The sequence below is a fragment of the Talpa occidentalis genome, unplaced genomic scaffold (genome assembly GCF_014898055.3).
Source record: "Talpa occidentalis isolate TD23 unplaced genomic scaffold, MPIMG_talOcc4v2.1 talOcc4.8, whole genome shotgun sequence".
Taxonomy (NCBI): Eukaryota; Metazoa; Chordata; class Mammalia; order Eulipotyphla; family Talpidae; genus Talpa; species Talpa occidentalis.
In genome coordinates, this window is record NW_023605194.1 from 22,880,766 (window position 1) to 22,895,344 (window position 14,579).

The 14,579-nt window shown below is 44.5% G+C and overlaps 1 protein-coding gene across 1 annotated transcript; it reads left to right on the plus strand.

Annotated features, from left to right (window-relative positions):
- Positions 1 to 182: 182 nt before the first annotated feature.
- On the plus strand, positions 183 to 14,276 carry MORN4 (MORN repeat containing 4). Its single transcript, XM_037496852.2, has 5 exons — positions 183 to 318; positions 8,863 to 8,960; positions 10,467 to 10,581; positions 11,543 to 11,652; positions 11,864 to 14,276. The coding sequence occupies exons 2-5, from the start codon at positions 8,894 to 8,896 to the stop codon at positions 12,010 to 12,012; spliced, it is 441 nt and encodes a 146-aa protein (XP_037352749.1). The 5' UTR covers positions 183 to 318; positions 8,863 to 8,893; the 3' UTR covers positions 12,013 to 14,276.
- Positions 14,277 to 14,579: the final 303 nt, after the last annotated feature.

Below are 14,579 nucleotides of genomic sequence, written 5' to 3' on the forward strand. Positions count from 1 at the left end.
TGAGAGGAGGGGTTCAGCCCCACCCCTTTTTCGGATATTTGGCCCCAGACTCTCGGAACACACCGCCCCGCACAAAGATGGCGCAGCGCCCGGGCCGGGCCAATGGGGAATGGCGTTGCTCCCAGTTGCCTAGGTAACAGCCAATAGGCAGCGGGGACTGTGCCCAGTGTGGCTGCCCGGGATGGCGGCGTCAAGTAGGGCAGTCGCTGGTGGAGGTGGTGGAGAGACAGGTGGCAGGGGAGAGCCCGGCTGAGCTGAAGTCCGGCCGCTGGAGCCCCGCGTCGGGGCGTGACGGTCATCCCAAAAGGCCGAGCCCAGGTTGGCTGGCAGCGCGGGTGGGACGGGGCCGGAAAAGTGTGGTTGGTGAAGAAGGGACTGAGCAGCCCAGACCGAGATGACAGGAGCTGGGGAGCGTGACTCCATCCTGGGCGCGCTGGCCGAAGGGCGGCTGCCTGTGGGGTCCCAAACCCGAGCGGGTCTCCATCGCAGGGACCCAATCTTGAGCGAGCTCACGGCACCGGGGTTAGCGAGCGGTGGGGTTGGAGGCTGCGTCAGGAGGGAATGGCAGACGTGTGTGAGCAGAAGCCCGGGCGGAGAGCAGGCAGGGGGAGGAGGGCAGGAGCGGTGCTGGAAGGCAAGATCGGGGTGGAGAAGGTACGAGGAGATCGGCGAGGAAGTGTTGCTTTGCTACGGTCTGGGGCTTTGTTTGCATTGGGCCCCGCCTCTGCCACGCTCTAGTGGACAGAGGCCCCACACATCGAGGTTTGGGGAATGGGATGCCTCGATTAGTTGATAGTTGACAGGACATCCCTACAATCCAGCATCTACAAACTGCTTAGGAGTAGGAGTAACTCGGCTATGTTAGAACCCAGCCCAGGCATTTTCCTTTCCCATGAAATAGAATAATATCCTGGCCGTTCAATCACCTCCCAATCTTTTTATTTTAAAAAAATCCTTTTTTCAAGTGTCAGGATTTTCTTCAATCTAACTGGCCCACAATCTCCCTAAATAAGACCTTTATCTAGTAGCTGCATTTGTTTACTTTTCAAATCAAAGAAAGACTTACAATAAAAGACTCATAGACTTGGAATAAAAGTTATTTCAATCTCATTTAAAACACTTTTGAAAAGGACATTTCATTATTTGTTCTAGGTTTCTTACAAGCCTAATCTTCATTCATCAAAACCTTTATTTTTTTATTTTTAAGATTCTGAAAGCCTAAAGAAGTGCCTTCTTTATAACAGAAAACCCTTTATAAGACTGTCATAATCTGAAGAAGGGGGGGGGTGCAATGTAAAAGTATATTTGGGTAGTTAAGGTGTCTACCTCCAAATAATATCCTTAAACTGAACATCTTTCCCCCTTTATGTTAGTTTTTTTCCCCCAAACCTCTTTATTTGGACACAGATTACTATGAATGCATAATTTTTTAAATAAGTTTGATTTCTAAAATTTGAAAAAGCACATGAAATGGAAACAAAAATTTCCATTCCTATCAGTGAATCCTACTTGCAAATGTCTAGAGTAGGAGAAAATAAAGATAGCGGGGAGATAGTCTATTGTGCAAACTAATAGTATACTGGTTTACAGAGACAAAATAGTAATTTTCTTGGATAAGTGTTTGGGTTGATTCTTTGCAGCCCTTCTTTCAAGAGAGCAGAAAGGGTGGGTATCTGTTTAGAAGCATGAATCATCTTGGCTTTGTCAGTAGATTCCATATACATATCTGAAGCCTAAATTCCTAGGCCATCTCCTTTTAAAAAGATTCTTTCTAATGTTTTTAATTGAATTAAAGTGGTTTATAACATTACTTGGGTTTTAGGTATACAGCATTATAAATCAGCATCTGTAACTACTATATTTTGTTCTTCACCACATGTCTGGTTTCCTCCCTTCAACATAGAGTTGACCCATTTAATCCAACTTAACCCCCAGTTTCTCTTCCCTTTTGGTATCACCATTTTGTTCTTATATTTGAAAAAATATGTTTAAATACTTGATACAAATATTGATTTGTATTTCTTATTAATGTATTGGGTTTTTCAAATATCACCAGCACTGGCTATATTTTATTAAATTAGTCTCAATGATATGGTAACTGATGAAATTCCTTTTTGTTCAATGGCTATTCAGCTGACTATTAACATGGCTGATTACAGAAGTCATGAATAATGAAAATTCTGACATTGTCTCAACAAGGGAGAATATCAATGATTTGGACATATGTAGAAGCTTTGACTCAAATGTGTTCAACCACGACCTGAGACCTGTGTGTTGCCTTTCATTAGCATTTCTGATTATGTTCTTGGGAATGGATGAATGGAATTTACTATATGTCTCTAGATTCAAAAGAAATGGAAATGTGTAGCATGAAAACAAAATGGGAAAGGCTGGTGGCTAGGTTAGGCTGAGATATGATAGTCTAGTTACAATTGCTCTACATCAAATTACCCCAAACTTAGCAGCACAAAATAACCATAGATGCTCATGGATTCTGTCAGAAATTAGAACAGGGCATCGTGGCACCATCTCTCTGTTCCATGTTAACTCAGGTGGGATGCAGGCTCAGTGGCTGGGGGCTAGAATCATCCAAAGTCTCCTTCACTGAATCCTGATACATGGGCTAGGATGATTCAAAGATGAAGACTGCCAACTGGAGCACAAACACACATAGCTCTGTGTGACTCAGCATCCTCAGCATGGCACCCTCAAGGTAGTCAGACTTCTCATTTGATCTGCTGGCTCATGTCTCCAAGTGCAAGAGTGCCAACAGCTGGAAGTTGCATCATGTTTTATGATTTAACCTCAGAACACACCACAGCCTCCATCCTATACTATTGGCAATAACAAGTCTTCCCAGCTTCAAAGGAGAGGAGTTAGGCTCCACCTTTTGATGGAGCAACGGCAAGGTCAATTGCGGAAAGAATGTCTAAGAAGATACGATTGCAAACATTTTTGGAAAATAGAATCCATCACATTTGGCAATATGAAGATAATCTTTCAAGTTTCACAGGCTTCCCAAGAGCTAACAACATACCAAAAGAGTGATCAATTTTACAGTTTGAGGGGTTGCTTTGATCATAGGTGATCTTCAAACTTGGAGAAACACTGGTCCCTTTCTTTCGTAGGGAACTTCTTCTGAAAGAAAGGTATTTGGAGAGGTCCTCCCCTGGTGGCTCAGCAGTTGAGCGCTGGGCTGCGAAGCTGCGCGCAACCTCAGCAGCACCAGTTCGACCCCCGGCCCCCGGGCGAGGGTCCCACATGCACATGGCGTGCAGACCTCTCCTGCTGCCCACTGCTCCCCTCAGCAGTGTACTTTGTCACTCTGCCTGTTCTGCTCTCCGCTCTGGCTCTGGTGAATTCTCTCACCCTCCTGCGCTTCTGACTGGACCCAGTGCTTGTATGAATAAATAAATAAATCTTTAAAAAATAAATAATTCTTAAAAAAAAAAAGAAAGAAAGGTATTTGGAGAGAAGGTATTTGGAAATGTCACGTAGCCTTGAGAAAAAGCAAATAAATATAAGAGGCCACCTCTTTTACCCTGTTTTGTCAGGTTGACTCAAGTCACACCGCAATAACTCCAAAGTTTTGAGTGAAAAAAAGTTAGTTAGCAACTGCCAAACATGGAAAGGAAATGCCCTTATCTTGTAGCAATAATGATTTTGTGTTTATATTTTGGAATGGTGGTTTAGTCATCAGATTTATTAGGAGACACAGCCTTTCAGATTGATTTGTTTTGAAGGAATAAAATAGCATAAGCTTTTAGTACTCTGCCTTAATTAGTTCTGGGAAGAACAGACCATGGCTGTCTATTTATCAAAACACCTGTCTGCACTGGAAAGAGTTTTCCTCTGCAGCTTTGATGGAAAACTGCTACTCTTCCTCTCATTAATGTTGCATTTGCAAGGGAGTCTTGCTGACCTCCACCCCAGGCACACACTGATGATGGGCTGGCGATAAGAGCCTGAAATTGGATGCTGACCTTGCGGAGGATTGATGGGCCAGGGATGGCACACCAGTGCCAGCATCACCTCTCTGAGAAAAGAGCCCCCAGAGATGCTGAGGGACATCTACTCTGTGAAAGGCCCTGGACATGGAGTTCCTGAGTAACTGGAAAAGTGAAAAAACCCGGGGCAGACCAGTGGGCAAGACTCCATCACTTGAAGAGCTTCCACAAAGTTGGCCTTTGCTGTGGGGATAGAAATGAACATTGCTCTAAATGTGGCTGCGAGCACAGGGATTCTCAGCTCTCCTTTGTCCTCACAGCTTCAGGACTCATTTGCCCTCAGCCAGGAAGAAACTAGAGCTTGAAATAGGGCCAAGGCCTCAAAGATATGACTGAGCCTTCTCTGTTCAGGACAAGCTGTTTTCACATCTGACCATTTCTGGCCTTTCAGCATCTATATTCACAATCATGATGACATAAGCCAAAAGACAGCTAGCCCAGTGGTTCTGATAAAGTACAGAGGAATGGCAACTGCAGTTCTTCTGTCATTAGTTGAAATTTTGCTGATTTTTTTTTCAAAAATTTGTTTGAATTATGTTGGTAGCATTTTTGTGGTGAGACTTTAGAGAAATTCCATTAGAGTAAGTAAATGTGTGTGTTTTACCGTCTCTTTTTGAAGGAGGAAAATAAAGTTACATTTAATGGACAGGGCCAGGCAGTGTTCTAGGTATATTCATGTATATTACTTAATTTGATCCACATGCCAATTCTGTGAAGTAGGTATGTATTAGATCCACTTTGTAGATGAGAAAACCAGGGTTCAGAGATGCTGAAGTAACTTTCCCAAGGCTACACAGTGAAGCAAGATCTGAACCCAGGCTTTGTGCTACCAGAGTCCGCACAGCCGCTCTATTATACTGGGAAGCACACAGGATAGGATATGGTTGTGTTTAAGAGTGTGGGTCCCAGGGGCCAGCTGCCTCAGGGCTCTCATTGTAGCTTGCCCATGTTAACTGAGTGACCTTAGTTAGCTTACCCTCTCTACCTCAGTTTCCTCATCTATAAAGTAAAATAATACCCACCCCATAAAATTGTGAGATGGAATTAGATAATTATTTTATTTTTTTTGTTGTTTGGACATTATTTTTTTAATTTAAATTTTATTTTTATATTCCCCACACAATTACAACCCCCTTATTTTGACCCCAATCCCCCCTTTCCCGCCCCCCACCCCCCATAGAGTGTCTCTGGTTCATTGTTGTTTGTTGATTTTGATATTTTCTTTCTTATAGTTATTCTTTTTCCTGGTCCCTTATTTAAGTTTTCTAGATTCCTGCTATGAGTGACCATCCGGTATTTTTCTTTTTCTTTCTGGCTTATTTCACTGAGCATGATCCCTTCCAGCTCCATCCATGTTGCTGCAAATTGCATATGTTTATCTTTTTTGAATGCTGAGTAATATTCCATGGTCTATGGCCCTAGATAACGTATTTTAAAAACATATAAGGGAGCAATAAATGTTAGTTGCTGTGATAAAGTTCTTTCAAATAATTTCTCTGGGGTGACTGTGGATTAAGAGGGTTGGACTTTATATATTTGCCTCATCTGAAGTAAAAATAACCCAGCACTGTCCACTACCAGTATTTGAAGAAAATAAATTTAATGTACATCTTGTTTTAGGTGGACATTTAAAGCATCGTTTTTGTATAAAATCTTCCACATCCCACTAGTACTGTGGAATGTACTCTTTGTAACTCCCAAATAGATTTTTCACAATGAAGGCATCCAGAAAACCCTTAACATGGGTATGATTTGAGCCCCTTCAAGGCTTAAAGGAAAAGAAAGCCAGTTGTTGGCCCCAGGCCCACCTGGACTTAAAAATCCAGGTCTGGCCCTAATGCTCTGAAGAGAAGGTACACTTGTGCTCTTAGAACTCAGGCACCTCAGGGTCAGATTCTAGGTTAATTATTAATAACAGCACCTCTCAATGGTGATTTATGGATCAGAGGGCAGTAAAACCCACAAGCTTTCAAGTGTGTGTAAGAAACTAATGTGTGCTGGCTAAAAGTACAGGCTGACTGTGTAGAATCCGTATCAGTAGATCTGGGTGTGGGCACAAGAGTCTGTTGTCAATCACATGAAAAGGCCCTGTATTGCTTAGATCTGGAAAAGATGAAGAGGTGACTAGATCTAGGGAACTAAGCAAGAGGTAGAAATTGTATTTTTTAAATTTGTCAAATGATTCTATTTATCTCTGTATATAGCTAATGATATTGTAAGTATCTGAACTCCTTTTTTTTTTTATTATTTTCAATGAAATTTATTTATTTATTTTTTTAATAATAAATTTTATTTTTATATTCCCCATACAATTGCAGCCCCCCCATTCTGACCCCAATCTCTCCCCTCCCACCCCCGCCCCCTTAAAAGTGTCTCTGGTTCGTAGTTTTTTGTTGATTTTGATTTTCACTTTCTTATAGTTATTCGTTTTCCTGGTCCCTTATTTAAGTTTTCTAGATTCCTGCTATGAGTGAGACCATCCGGTATTTTTCTTTTTCTTTTTGGCTTATTTCGCTGAGCATGATCCCTTCCAGTGCCATCCATGTTGCTGCAAATTGCATGTGTTTATCTTTTTTGAATGCTGAGTAATATTCCATGGTATATATGTACCACATCTTCTTGATCCAGTCATCTATTTTTGGGCATTTGGGTTGTTTCCAAAGCTTAGCTATTGTAAACAGTGCTGCTATAAACATAGGGGTGCAGGTGTTCTTTGGAATTGATGTTTCTGTGTCCTTTGGGTAAATACCTAGGAGTGGAATTGCTGGATCATATGGAAGCTCTATGTTTAGTAGGTCCAGAAATCTCCACACAGCTCTCCACAGTGGTTGGACCAGTTTGCACTCCCACCAACAGTGCAGAAGAGTTCCTTTTTCTCCACACCCTCGCCAACATTTGTTGTTGCTAGTTTTTTTAATATGTGCCATTCTCACTGGTGTAAGATGGTATCTCATGGTAGTTTTGATTTGCATTTCCCTGATGACAAGTGATGTTGAACATTTTTTCATATGCCTGTTGGCCATTTGCATTTCCTCTTCAGAGAAGTTTCTTTTTAGCTCTTCTGCCCATTTTTTGACTGGATTATTTTCTTTGTTGTTGTTGAGTCTCATCAGCTCTTTGCAGATTGTGAAGGCAAAGATCAACAGCTGGGACTACATCAAATTAAAGAGCTTCTGCACAGCGAAAGAGACAATAACAAAAACAAAGAGAAACCCCACCAACTGGGAGAACATTTTTGCACCCAACACTAATGATGAACTCCTTTCTTATCAACTATTCTTAAATATAAACCTTCTTTTATCACTCATGTGACGCCACGCCTCACCAGTCTCCATATCTTCTTCTTGTTTCCTGTGATATGTCTGCCATAGTCCTTCCTGTGCTCCCACAAATTGGTTATCTCCCTGGTTCAGGCCTTATGATCTCACACCAGAGTGTACTAGTTAGCTTTTGCTGGGTAGTTACACAACGTCTCAAAATGAAGTGGCTTAATACAACCACTGTTTCTTTAGTCCCATCATTTTCTGAGTCCGGATTTTGGTCTTGGGCTCAGAAGGGCAGTTCTCCCGGTCTCCCCTGAGCTCACCCATGCATCCATGCTCAGCCGGCCGCTGCTCTGCCTGGTTCCTCAGCAATAATCAGACCAGCCTGGGCTCATCACATCAGGGCAGAACAGGTCCAAGTGCAACAAAGGACAAGCCTACTGTACAAGTGCTTTTCAAACTGTTACTTGTATACCTTTGCTAACGTTCCACTAGCCAAAGCAAGTCACAGAACTCTCAGATCCAGTGGGTAGAGGAATAAACTACTTCAAACAGGTCACATTGCAAGGGCATGAGGGATGGAGAATACTTCTGCATATTTTCAGTCTCCCAAATGATGATGTCACCTGCCTTGGGAGATACTCTGACCATAGGCTTCTCTGCTCCAACCCATCCTGCTTCCCGCTACCAATTTCATGTCTTTTAAACACTGCTTTCCTATTACACCCCTGTTCACCAAGCCCCTGACTGCCTCTCTTCTCTCCCTTACCAGCCGTAAGCTCATCTGCCTAGCTTTCAAAGGTGTCCTTAAGCTAGTCTGCCCCTCAGGCAAAAACACATAGTCCCAGGGAAAGGCCCAGCAGCCCTCAAGGGTGGTATGGGCATTAGTTTGGACTTTGTCACTGAGCAGCGTTTAACCAACTCCAGCTTCTGTTTCTTTCTACATAAAAGGTGGGCATATGGATTAAATCTAAGAGGTTCTTTCCAGATTTAAGATTGAGGCTGAGTGTACCCAGGCAAATTTATTTCCTGTGACTCCACTTTAGTAAGGTAAGGCCTGGCTGCTGCTTCTCCCACTGAACATCCCATGGTTCTGTTGCTCTTCAGGCCTTCATTCCTTCTGTTTCCTGCAGCTCTTCTCAATTTGGAATTGCTCTTGGCTTTTTTTCACTGCTTGTTTTAAATTCTGCCCATCCCTTGTCTTTGTTCATGTCTGCCATTCAGTCTGCCCCTTAATTATATTACCTCTTGTATAATTCAGTCTTTCAAATGTTAGTCTTGATAACTAGACTATAAACTCACTGAAGGAAGAGACTAAATTTTTTACATCAGCTAAGCACAAAGAGGTATGGACTAAATATTTGTAGATTAATTTCCATTGAAGGCCATAGAAAATTAGAACTGGTTGAGAACTCTGAAGTAGGAAGCTAAGACTTCCTGAACAGAGATGGCAGTGGTGGTGGTGGTTGGTGAAGGGGGTGTAGTTATATTAAGTGTACTGAGAATAGCATAAGCCTGCCAGACTGGAAGCCTGCGAATGTATCTAAGAGACTGCCTCTAGCCATCCTGTTCTCCTCTGCTCATTTCTGCAGTTTTCATCCGTTTCTTCTGTAAGCTGTCAACATGACCCTGACAAAAGGTTCCTTCACCTACTCCAGTGGAGAGGAATATCGTGGCGAGTGGAAGGAGGGTAAGAGTACCCCTGACGGTGTCCAGTGACCCACACTTCATTTGGCCAAGGACACATCAGGATATGTAAACCAACTGTATGAGTCTTCATTTCTAACTCCAGTGTTTAATCTGAATAATGCCCTTCCTTTATTTGGTTTGAGATTTATAAATAAGGGAATTAGAAATGCTATTGTTAATCTAACCTCCAGAAATAAGTTAAACTTTCCACTTCTAAATTTCAAGTATTTTAACAGTTTTTTATCCTTTAGTGGTATTATTGGGAATTGTTTTTATAAATGTTAATATACCTAGAGGAATGAGTTGTTTTAAGTGCCCATAAATTAGAAAGTACAGAATTCATTGCAATGACTTCATTCCAATGAATCTTTAGAAGTTAAGGGAAATCTGGAAATTAAGACACATGCTCAAGAGCAAATGACATTCCTGGCCTTGAATTTCCTGTGATATATCATTACACTTGAAAGTATCCGTTCATAAGAATGGTGACATTCTTCCAATCCTGAGACTGCAGGAAGCAGTGTATTGATGTTCGGTTTGGAAACACAGTCTGGTCACCTAGCAAACCAGGAACTACCCCAAAGGGACTTGTGCCAGCAAAATGCAGCTCATCCCATTTCTAGAATCGTTGAGCCTTGAGAGGAGAAATTATGCTGATGGGACACATCCTTGCCTCCATCCATCCCAGGTCTTTTCTCCTGCCTCCCAAACACCTGCTGTCCCCTTTAATGTGGCCTTGTAGAGGACAGACTTCCTGAGGCTATGCTGGGCAGTCACTCTCTCCTGACGGGCTCCCTCATACTAAAGAACATACAGACAGCATCTTGCTGCTCAGCATCTTACTGCTCCCCCAGCATCTTGCTCTGTTTCCTGGTTAGTTCAGTGGGTAAGCACAGCCCTATCAATGCAACAGAGCTCAAACCAATGTTGCCAGTCAGGCTATTAGGTTTGCTCAGTAGCTTGAACTAAAGGGTATATCTCTATTTTCTCAAACAGGCAACCAGGTAAGTCTTGCGGGCTCTTGAATGAGGCTTCCTGTTGAGTTTGCCTTCTAGCTGTAGCTCTTAATTGTTCTGTGATCATTAGTACATTATTTAGCTGCTTTTTGCCTTGTTTCCACATCTGTTAAATGGGAATAATAGGGCTATTGTGTCTGCTTCCTAAGGTTGTCATGAAGATTAAATAAGGTGATGAATACAAAGGGCTTAGAAGGATGCCTGGCACATAGTAAAGGTGCTGTAAATATTATTTTCTTAAGTGCCTTCTTACCTTAGGCCAAATATGTTCTATTTTTAAGTGCCCTTTTACCTTAGACCAAATATGATGGTTGTGACCTTAAGATGGAAAGGTCTAGGAGCCAAGTTTTCCTGGTACCTAACTCTGGATAACATATTTTTCTCTTCTTTCCTTTGAGGGTGGGGTGATGGAAGGTAAGGGATGTTAGACAATGAGAGGCTCCCCATATCTGCCCTATTCCAACTTGACACCTGTCCTTCCCTTTGCTCAGGTCGCAGACATGGTTTTGGTCAACTGATGTTTGCAGATGGTGGCACTTACCTGGGTCATTTTGAGAATGGACTGTTTAATGGCTTTGGGGTACTGACCTTCTCAGATGGCTCAAGGTGGGTATCAGATCACTTGTTTCTCAACCTAGACTAGGGAGGTTCTGATCTAAAAACAACAGTAATGTCATTTATCTGGTCAAACCTGAGCTTGTCCTAGGCCCTCTGAAAGCAGCACAAAGTAAGCATTTCTTTTATTGGTTATTACAATTTTTTTTTAGTGGGTAGATTCAAAATTTGAAATGACAAGGAGGCAAATGATCTTCCACCCCCCTGCCATTCTCTTTTTTTTTTTTTTAAAAGATTTATTTATTTATTCATACAAGCACTGGGTATAGTCAGAACCAGGGGAGGGCGAGAGAATCCACCAGAGCCAGAGCAGGGAGCAGAGCAGGCAGAAGGACCGAAGAACACTGCTGAGGGGAGCAGCGGCCGGCAGGAGAGGTCTGCGCGCCATGCGGGACCCTCCTCCGGTGCCCAGGATGCAGCCGGGGATCGAATCTGCGCTGCAGAGGCCACGGGCAGCCTAGCAACCCAGCGCTCAACCGCTGTGCCACCGGGGAGGCCCATTCTCTTTTTTTAATAATACTTTTTTTTTTTGCATAGAAGAACTGGGGTGTAGGCCAGAGGTCCAGGGGGTGGTAACCAGAGACAGAGTGGGGAGCAGAACAGGCGGATTCACTGAAATACACTGCTGAGGGGAGCAGCAGGTGAGACAGCAGAGGTCTGCTGCGCCATGTGTGGGTCAGCTCCCTGGCTGGGGATGGAACTCAGGCCCTCGTGATTATTGCTAAGACTTAACCCCTACGCTACCAGGGAGGACTCTCACTGCCATTCTCGTCAGATGTCACCTTCTTGAGATTAGGGTCCCCTGGGGGGAGTGGGTACCATGGAGCTCTGAAAGGAGTGGAATCAGCTTCCCTCTGACCGTAACAACACACATCAGTAGTTGCTTGGACAGCTGGACAGTAGTCTGGACAGCTTACCACCCCCTGCGGGCTAATATCTTGTGTTTCTGCAGGTATGAGGGGGAATTTGCCCAGGGCAAGTTTAATGGCGTTGGAGTCTTCGTTCGCCACGACAACATGACCTTTGAGGGAGAATTTAAAAATGGCAGAGTGGATGGTTTTGGTAAGTCACAGCCCAGCAGGATGGGTCGCTGGGGTGAGCATAACCTGGGTGGAAGCGCACCTTTTTAGGGTTCATCCTTCTGCGTGCGCTGATGTCTGTGCCTTGGACTTAGGGTAGAGCTGGGCATCCACGCCTTCTCGGCCTCTGTAGAGCCAGCTGCCCGGGTTCCCAGTGTGGTGTTGTCCCCATGTTCTCTTCATCCTCCCCACAGGCCTGCTGACTTTCCCTGACGGTTCGCATGGAATACCCCGCAACGAAGGTCTATTTGAGAACAACAAGCTGTTGCGGCGGGAGAAGTGCTCCGCGGTGGTTCAGCGGGCCCAGAGCGCCTCCAAGTCCGCCAGGAACCTGGCAGCCTGACACTGCGCGCCTCACCGGAGGTGCTCACTGGAGGTGAGCAAAGGAACCAGCTGTGGAGGAAATGCGGAGGACCCGGAGCAGAAGCCTTACGAAGGGCCGGTCACCGGCCAGTCAGGGATTTGGTCACAGAAGTTCTGAGGACTCTGGCCCTGAGGCCCTGCAGCAGTATTGCCTGTTCTGTCTTTTCCTTTTGTTGCTTGTCAGACTCGCTGTTCCTAACGGGTGGGCTACCTAGTGCAGACCTGCTGTTGCCTTCTACTTCATTTTCTGCTTCCATGCAGAATCTCTTCTTTCTGCTACGTTTGGGATAACTTAGGGCCCCCATTGGGGGCCAGTGCTTTGTGCTACCCTGGAGAAATAGGGGAAAGAATGGGGTGGCTTAGACAACACTGTACGCCTGTGAAAATCAACACCAGAGCTTTTTTCCACCTTGGGCCCTCTGCTAAGGTGGATTCCAGGCCCTCTGCTTTGTCTGCCAGACCAGTATTCGTCTCTTCTTATCACCCCTGTGAAGGATTCAGTAAGAGTGCGGTTTCCCTCTCTTCACTTTGCAGGCTGTCTTCCTTACCTGAGCGACAGCATCTAACCCCCATTTGTGCCTCTCTCCTTCCTTAGATGTGGAACAGGATCCCTTTAAGGAATAGTCAAGAAAGAAACTCATGTGAACAGTCACCTTGTAAGTTGTATTCATTACTCTAGGGCAAAGGGCAGACAGAGCTGAGCCACGTCAGGCCCCATCACAAAGTGAATTGAATCCTTAGGGATGGCTCAAGCTGGCACAGTTCCTTCCAGTGGACTGGTTGCCCAGCCCCACCTTGACCCCTTGGGGTTTAGGTAGAATGGGGCCCTTCCTAGGACTGCGGTGAACTTAAAGAGTGCTGTCCATTTGGTTCACTGTAACTCTTTATAATGAACCTTGGCTGTGAGGCCTGGGATCAGATCTTGACTGCTGGGATCCCTGTACAGTTTCACACAGACCTCCAGTTACCCGTGACCCAGTTATTCCCTGCCCTACCCCACCCCCAGCCCCTTCCCCTCACACTGAATATCTCAATAGCAGATGGTGGTGGAAATTCTAGCCGTGTGCCTCTATTTATTCTCTGAATTGTACTGTAGAAACAAGTGTTGATGAGGAATAAACAAACACCAGAACTGCCTATACTTAGTTTCCGTGGCTTTCTTGCTCTGTATCCTTAGGAATTACCAACTGTAGTGGGTGGCAGGAATGGGCACAGTGCAGGTTTTCTATGATCCGAGCAGACAGGAAAAGGAGAGTCCTGGAAACCTCGGTGGCTTTTACAGGCTTCTATTGGGATTTACCAGGTACACAACTGGCAAAGGGTGCCAGGGGGCCGGAAGGCTGGCAGGCCTCCCAACCCCCAGCAAGTCTTCACTCTTTCTGGGCTCTCTGGCGTTTTCTGCTTTTTTTTCGCTCTCTGTTTTGCTCTCTTTCTCTCTGCTTCTCTGCTCTGCTTCTACTGTTTGCTCTCTGCTCTACTGGCGTCCCCATGATGTTGCCCTCATAAGCACAGTCTTAGCCCAGGTGAATCCCATCTGCATATGCTCACACCTATTCCAGGTGCCCGCCATCAGGCATGAATTCAGGACCACAAGGATCCATCATCAATCCTAATGGTGAGAGGGCAGAAAAGCCTGATGCTTTTTCACTTACCCCACACCAACCCATTTGCTGTTTCTAAAAGTTAATCACAGATTGGAGCTAAGGTCTGACACTGCACACTTCACTTGCATGATAACTAATTCTCCTCTGAAGTGTAGGAGCTATTTTAAATCAGATATGCTCAGGTAGCCCAACCTAATAAGTGGCAGAGCTGATTTTTAATCCCCATTTTTCTGATTCTAAAGCACTTTCCACTGTTGTCCTGGGACCAGTTATTGGCACCAGCTGGTTTCCCTTAGGCACATCACCTCCTGCCTGGGTTTCCCCTTCTCTGCAGCAAACAGAGTAACACTCCTCCAGCTCAGCTAGCATGTGACATCTGCCTGCCACTCTGTCCTTACATGCATGATCTTACACAGGCCTGAGAGGAAGGTTCTAGTTATACTTGCATTACAGATGAGCTCAGGGCAGTAAAGCAGTTTCTCCAAGGTCTTGTAACCTCTAAGGGGCAGATCCCAGAATTTTAATCCAGGCCTATTTAAGCCCAGGGGCTGCGCTTCTCACCAGGATATCATTAACTTCCCCCATCCCTCCCCTCCCCCATCTCTAAATCTGATTCTCCTCTGAGCCCAGGTCCTCTGGAAGTGGCCTGTGAGAAGAGGCAGGTGCTGAACTCTGAGATTCAGTGCCATGCTGATAGAGGCCCAGTTGCACTGGATACTGATCCCTTTTATATTCTCTTAGCATCTGCCCTAAACAAAGATCTGCTTCTTTCTTTTTAGCCACTAATTAAAAAAAAAATTACCTCAGGTTTTCCGCCTCTAGACAGATATCACCAAACATAGGTGAACATTTTGAAAAAAGCAGCCTTTTGATTAACGTACTAGGTATTTCCAAATAGCTCAGTTGAATTTTTTTTGCCTCTTATCTCTCTCATTTATGACTT

Coding starts and splice junctions, on each gene's coding strand:
- MORN4 (XM_037496852.2), top strand. CDS start 8,894: ATGACCCTGACAAAAGGTTCCTTCACCTACTCCAGTGGAGAGGAATAT. Junction 8,961..10,466: donor TCGTGGCGAGTGGAAGGAGG/GTAAGAGTACCC, acceptor CCCTTTGCTCAG/GTCGCAGACATGGTTTTGGT. Junction 11,653..11,863: donor TGGCAGAGTGGATGGTTTTG/GTAAGTCACAGC, acceptor TCCTCCCCACAG/GCCTGCTGACTTTCCCTGAC.